Source organism: Octopus bimaculoides, chromosome 4 (assembly GCF_001194135.2).
Source record: "Octopus bimaculoides isolate UCB-OBI-ISO-001 chromosome 4, ASM119413v2, whole genome shotgun sequence".
Lineage (NCBI taxonomy): Eukaryota > Metazoa > Mollusca > Cephalopoda > Octopoda > Octopodidae > Octopus > Octopus bimaculoides.
The window spans coordinates 114,883,631-114,890,773 of NC_068984.1; the positions used below are offsets into that span (position 1 = coordinate 114,883,631).

The 7,143-nt window shown below is 35.6% G+C and overlaps 1 protein-coding gene across 1 annotated transcript in view; it reads right to left on the bottom strand.

Annotated features, from left to right (window-relative positions):
* Positions 1-6: 6 nt before the first annotated feature.
* Positions 7-7,143, bottom strand: part of LOC106872128 (alkylglycerol monooxygenase) — a 33,477-nt gene continuing 26,340 nt past the window's right edge. Inside the window, exons 9-11 of the mRNA XM_014918998.2 lie at positions 4,590-4,706; positions 3,518-3,600; positions 7-976 (exon numbers count right to left, since the gene is read on the bottom strand). Of these exons, the coding sequence (XP_014774484.1) occupies positions 769-976; positions 3,518-3,600; positions 4,590-4,706 (408 nt within the window). The 3' untranslated portion in view covers positions 7-768. The remainder of the gene's footprint in view (positions 977-3,517; positions 3,601-4,589; positions 4,707-7,143) is intronic.

The following is a 7,143-nucleotide window of genomic DNA, read 5'->3' on the forward strand; positions in this document are numbered from 1 at the left end:
ATATATATATATATATATATATATAATGTGTCTTTGTGTCTGTGTTTGTCCCCTGTTCACTTGACAACCGATGATGGTTTGTTTACATCCCTGTAACTTAGCAGTTCAGCAGAAGACCCCCAATAGAATAAGTAACATACATAAAAAAAAAAAAAATAATAATAAGTACTGGTATTGATTTGCTAGGCTAAAATCCTTCAAGATGGTGCCCCAGCATGACTGCAGTCCAATGATTGAAACAAGTACAAGACAGAAAATAAAGGGACATGTTGTCTCCACATAACTGTGTATCAAGATGTGCGTTTCTCTGGGGTAGGAGTGTCTTGGCTGCTTCACTTCTGATATTTGCATTTCCTATGTTCACATTTGGTACAATGTGCTTTTCGCATATTTTTCATCTATTCATAATATTCCTCACAAATACTGGAAAATAGTGAGTCAATAAAAACAACAGAGCACCAAACTGGAATCTTAGATACATTCCTCTGTAGCATTATGGCTCAAATCCCAGTGGGGTTGATACAATATGTAACAGTAATAAACTGGAGCTGATTCATTTGTTTATATTCTTGTCAAGGTAGTTTTGTTTTGTCAAAAGATATCAGTTAATTATTTACTGTCAATTTTTAAAGAGAATCAATATAAAATCCAATTATAAAATATTTGTTTACATCACATTAATGTATAATTATTAATTGGTAAGATATTTGGTTGTGAAGAACATAAAGTGGTAGTTTTGAAGAAATGTCTTTCAGAATTATTTTGAAACTAAGCTATCTTTTGATCTTTTAATTGTTGTTTGCTGCCACCAAAGAGCAGGGCTAGAATCCACAGAAGAGCTGAGATGCCATAAAACCAAGGTATCATTGTTACAATCATCTCATTATAAAACTGTGACAGCACCTGAAAGTTGGCAAGTTGGCTAATGCACAAAGCAGAACCACAGCGGAGAATTTCCATGTAAGTAGCGTAAGACCTAAATGAAAAGAAATAATAAATGAAAAATAATTTAGTCAAAAAAAAAAAAAAAATGGAACAAAGTCATAGATACTAATATGGAAACCTTAGCTAAGTTATATAAATATCCTCTATGCTTTATTTTGACATTATTTGTATATACATCAAAAGATTAATATAACAGGGTAGTGAGTTAAAAGAAAACACTAGACTTGAATAAAAAAACATTTTAGAAATGACATTTGACTGGACTTCATACTATGTAACTTGGAATAATAACAATCTTTTCTACTATAGGAACAAAGTTTGAAATTTTAGGGGAAGGAGTTAGTTGATTACATCAACCCCAGTACTCAACCGGTACTTATTTCATTGAATGCAAAGGATGAAGGACAAAGTTAATCTCAGTGGATTCAGAATATAAACAGCTGCAAGAAATTCTGCAAAGCATTTTTGCTGACATACTAACAATTCTATTAGCTTGTCACCTTAATTCTTTCTAATATTGGCAAAAGGCCTGAAATTTTTTGGGAAGTACTACTTGATTACATTGACCCCAGCGCTCAACTGATACTTATTTTATTGACCAAAGGATGAAAGGTAAAGTCAACCTCAGTAGAATTTGAACTTGGAGCAAAAGGAGCTGGAAGAAATGCTGCTAGCATTTTGCAACATGTTAGCAATTCTGCCAGCTCACCACTTTGAGGATAATTCTAAATTTGGTGGGAAGGGTAAGTCAATGTAATTGACACTGGTACGTGAGTGATACTTATTTTATCAACCCTAAAAAGATGAAAAGCAAAGTCAACCTCAGTGGGATTTGAACTCAGAATGCAGACAACTGAAAAACATGCTGTTAAGCATTTTTGTCCAGTGTGCTAATGATTCTGCCTGCTTGCCATCTTAAAGACAATAATACTAGTTTCAAATTTCTGGCATAGGGCCTGTATTTTTTGAGGGGAGGGGAGGAGAAGTTGATTACATCGACCCCAGTACTTGACTGGAAATTATTTTATTAACCTCAAAAGGATGAAAAGCAAAGTTGACCTTGGTGGAATTTGAACTCAGAATGTAAAGATGGATGAAATGCTGCAAAGCATTTTGTATGGTGTGCATGAACTTCTGCCAGAGTGCTGCCTTAATAATAGTAATAATGATAATAATCCTTTCTACTGAAGGCACAGGGCCCGAAATTTAGGGGAAGGGACTAGTTGATTACATCAACCCCATTGCTCAAAGCATTTTGCTCGGCATGCTAATGATTCTGCTAGCTCACCACCTTAATAATAATAATAATCTTTTCTACTCTAGGCACAAGGCCAGAAATTTTGGGAGTGGGGCCAGTCGATTAGATTGACTCCAGTATGCAACTGGTACTTAATTTATCGACCCTGAAAGGATGAAAGGCAAAGTCAACTTCGGCGGAATTTGAACTTGGAACATAAAGACAGACAAAATACTGGTAAGCATTTCGCCCGGCATGTTAATGTTTCTGCCAGCTTGCTGCTTTAATAATAATAATGATAATAATAATAATAATAATAATAATAATGATAATTCTTTTAAATTTTGACTTAAGGCCAGCATCTTTAGTCAAGAGGGCAAGTTGATTGCATCAACTCTAGTAATTGACTGGTACATTACTTTATAGAACCTGAAAGGATGAAAAGCAAATTCAGCCTCAGCAGACTTTGAACTTGGAACATAATGAGCTGTGAGAAATAACACTAAGCACTTTTTTATGATATGCTAATAGTTCAGCCAGCTCTCTAGAAATGCAGCAAAATCACCCTCCAATCACACTCTGTTGTTTCCGCAAAACAAAAAAAAACAAAAAACAAAAAAAGGAGTACTAGAAAATGTGGTCTTAGATACAATGTATCTGAAAAGTGAAATAGATTCAACGTTTGCAGCTAGAGTGCATTTTTGATCATATCTGGCTTTGGGCTAAACAACAAATATTACCACTGTGTATAAGAGCATTTATACTGTGGTTCTGTTCTGAACCATAGAATATCTGGAATACAGTTTCTGTGGATCATGCCTAGTTGTTTGATTGATTACTTGTATCCCACAGGGCTGATTAAGCTTACATATAGTTACATATGGTGGAGGCGCAATGGCCCAGTGGTTAGGACAGTGGACTCGCGGTCATAGGATCGCGGTTTCGATTCCCAGACCGGGTGTTGTGAGTGCTTATTGAGCGAAAATACCTAAAGCTCCACGAGGCTCCGGCAGGGGATGGTGGCAAACCCTGCTGTACTCTTTCACCACAACTTTCTCTCACTCTTACTTCTTGTTTCTGTTGTGCCTGTATTTCAAAGGGTCAGCCTTGTCACACTGTGTCACACTGAATATCTCCGAGAACGACGTTAAGGGTACACGTGTCTGTGGAGTGCTCAGTCACTTGCACGTTAATTTCACGAGCAGGCTGTTCCGTTGATCGGATCAACTGGAACCCTCGACGTCATAAGCAACAGAGTGCCAACAACAAACCCAACAATGGTGATTAAGCTTACATATTAAGAACAATAAGAAGTAAAATTTTACATCAACTTACCTTTGGTCAAAGATATTACCAAAACAGGATAAAGAATATATAATGAATCCCAAAACTGCTAGAACAGATTCTTGTGGCATCAACTAGAAAGAACAAAAGAAGGCAGGTTATTATTATTGGTTTCAAATTTTGATACCAGACCCAAAATTTCGGGGTGGAGGGGTTAAGTTGATTACATTGACCCCAGTGTTCAAGAGGTGCTTATTTTATTAATTTCAAAAGGAAGAAAGGTAAAGTTGGCTTCTGCAACATTTGAACTCAGTACAAAGATGGGTGAAATGTTGCTAAGCATTTTGCCTGGCATGCTAATGATTCTGCCTGCTCGCTGCCTTAAGTAAGTTATTAATAATATTGGTTTCAAATTTTGGCCAGCAAGTTCGCATTGTTAAGTTGACTACATCGATCCCAGTGCTTAAATGGTACTTATCTTATTAACTTCAAAAGAATGAAAAGCAAAGTCGACCTTGGTAGAATTTGAACTCAGAACATACAGATGAATGAAATCCTGCTAAGAATTCTGCCTGTTGTGTTAATGATTCCATCAGCTTGCCACCTTATATAGGTTATTAATATTAATATTAACAAGGTCAGCTTTACTTTTCATCTTTCTGACTTTCATAAAATAACATACCAGTCTTGTAGTGAAGCTGGTTTTTTTTATCCTGTTTGTGTTGCTTAACAGTTGAACACGCTTACTAACTCTTCAGAATTAAGCAAAAAGAATAAGGTATCATAATACATAACTCTTTGAGACCATCCTACATGAATCTGCCCTTGATTGTACATTACAAACTTCCTAATTTAAAGTGATATAAATAAAAACTTCAAAATTTCATGCTAATTTATGTCTCAAACAAAGTAGTTTTACTAAATTCTGTAGAATTTTCCAAATGAATTGACTCAAAGACAGGTATTTGAAAAATACTACCTAAAACATTAGATTTCTCTGCTTTCATGGCATGGCTTTGAATAGAATACGAAGCTTCATATTATAACTACTCAACTATACAGTAAATTCTGTGATTTTTTTTTCTTTTTGTTCGGTAATGAAATATGATGAGAGAAAACTTACATGGTTAACACTCAAAATCGTTAGGAAGAAATACGTGACTGCAGTAAAGTGGAGTAAAACATATATACTGCACAAGTTGGAAACTTCTGTGGTGTACCTCCGCACTGGACGTTCTACCTAAGAGAGATAAAAGAAAAAAAGATAGGAAAAATAGTAGTTACTTCAGAATGCTATTTTATTGCTTTGGCACAATAGATATACACCTCTACTGCTCAAACAAATGGCATAAATGACATATGACATAAATCCCTTCATCCTCTAAAAATGTTAAGGTTGTGTCTTGATATATTAATGGAAATGAGTAAACCTTGCAATGTATTTTTCCATGTAGTCATAGCAGGATACATCTGTGAACAAATAGGGTAGAGTCTCACAGATGTAATACAGTGAATTAAAATAGTTTAAATAACTGTGGTAAACCAGGTATTTAGTTGGTCAAAAATCCTGCTATGGAGTATTTGAAATTTAAAAATAAAAAAAGCAAGGGAAGTAACTCTCATAAGATCAGTTGGTTTGATATTTTTGGAAAATAAAGACAATACAGATTGGAGTTGATCTGGTCATTAAAGTCAACTGGGGAAAGCAGCTGACATGTTTCAGCCTTATTAAACCTCTTCAGCAAGGAAACTCAGCTAATGAGGCTAAGAGATATGAGAGTATTGTAAAACAAGCTACTTAAATCCACTCATCAGGCTTTGGATGGTCAAGGGCTATAGTAGAAGATACTTACTGAAGAGACTATACTAGGACTGAACCCAAAACCATGAGATTGGGACACAAACATCTTAACCACCCAGTTTCTTGGTTAAGTTGAACGATTGAAACTGTTCTTGTGATGCCACCACCATTATTAAAACAGGAGATGATAATTCAAAGCCAGATGGCTGTTGTTGTTCAGCTCCATTTCAGCTCTGTGATAATCCTCCAGACTGTGATAATCTTGTTTTTTTTTTTGTTTTTTTTTCAGGCATTATGTATCTTGAACTACATTATTAAATGTATCTTTCCTTTTTTAAGATAGTAGGTATGATATATGAGAATGTTTTGGCTGTTATTTCTAGCATGTTGAACAACCATACGGGCTTCCCATTTGGCTCAGTAAAGGTATTAATTAATTAGATTTCTGATTCATGTCAGGTCTTTGCCTATTTAATTAGCAATTCTTTTACATTATTATTCTGAACAGAAACAAAGATGAATAAATGAAATATGCAAATATATATACAAAAACACATACAGACAAAAAGAAAATATTACACACAAAGAGAAGTACACAGACTCATACATTTATTTAATTATTTATAACCATTACTGTAATTACTTAAGGACAATATAATTCCTAAATACAATGCAACTCACTCATTATACCTAAAAATTAATAATAAAATGTATTCTTTTTACTCACATACATGTGTACAATGCTAACTTGAAGTTCTCACCCTGGTATTTTGTACTAAATTTCTTGCATCATACACAAGTATATATGATATATTGTTTATCAAAAGTAGATGGGCAATTGTGGAGGTGCGTGGCTTAGTTGGTTAGGGTGTCAGCATCATGATCGTAAGACTGTGGTTTCGATTCCTGGACCAGGCGACACGTTGTGTTCTTGAGCAAAACACTTCATTTCACGTTGCTCCAGTCCACTCAGGTGGCAAAAATGAGTAATCCTGCAACAGATTGGAGTCCTGTCCAGAAAGGAGTAATGCTGTGATGGACTGGCGTCCCGTCCAGCTGGGGAACACATACGCCATTGAAACCCGGAAACCAGCCTCATGAACCTGGCTAGGCTTTAAAAGGGCGCATTTATTAATATTATTAGATGGGCAATTCCTTTGACATGAGAAGCCAATATGTGGTCATTCAACCTTCTAGAAATAGTAGATATCATAATATTTAACTGTTTTGAAATCACCCTGCATGAAACTGCCCCTTGTTCTATATTACAAACTTCCAGATTTAAAGTGATTTAAGTAAAAAAAAAAACCATCCAAATCTCATGGTAATTTACATTTCAGACAATATTATTTTACTAAATTCTTCAGAATTTGCCAAATGAATTGAATCAAAGGCATGTATTTCATGGGTACTGCCTAAAACATTAGATTTCTCTCCTTCTGTAGCATAGCTTTGAATAGAATAAGAAGCTTCGTACTATTACTCAACTACATAACCTACTGTGATTATCATCATCAGTTAACATCCCCTTTTCTATGCTGGCATGAGTTGAAAGGTTTAATATGAACTGGTGAGCTAGAGGACTGTATTGAACTCCAATGTCTGCTTTGGCATGGTTCATAAAACTGAATGCCCTTCTGAATGCATGTATACACACACACACACACACATATCACGTGATCACGTGACTGACCAGGCCATCAGGTGTTGTTATACATCGCTGGTCACAATGCGCTTCGCATTGTTTTAGCCTTCAAATGACACCACCCCACTGGCTAAGCGAGCAGGCCAACATTTAGAAACAGGAAAAAAAAGTGAGAGAAAGTTGTGGTGAAAGAGTACAGCAGGGTTCACCCCGCCCCCCTGCTGGAGCCTC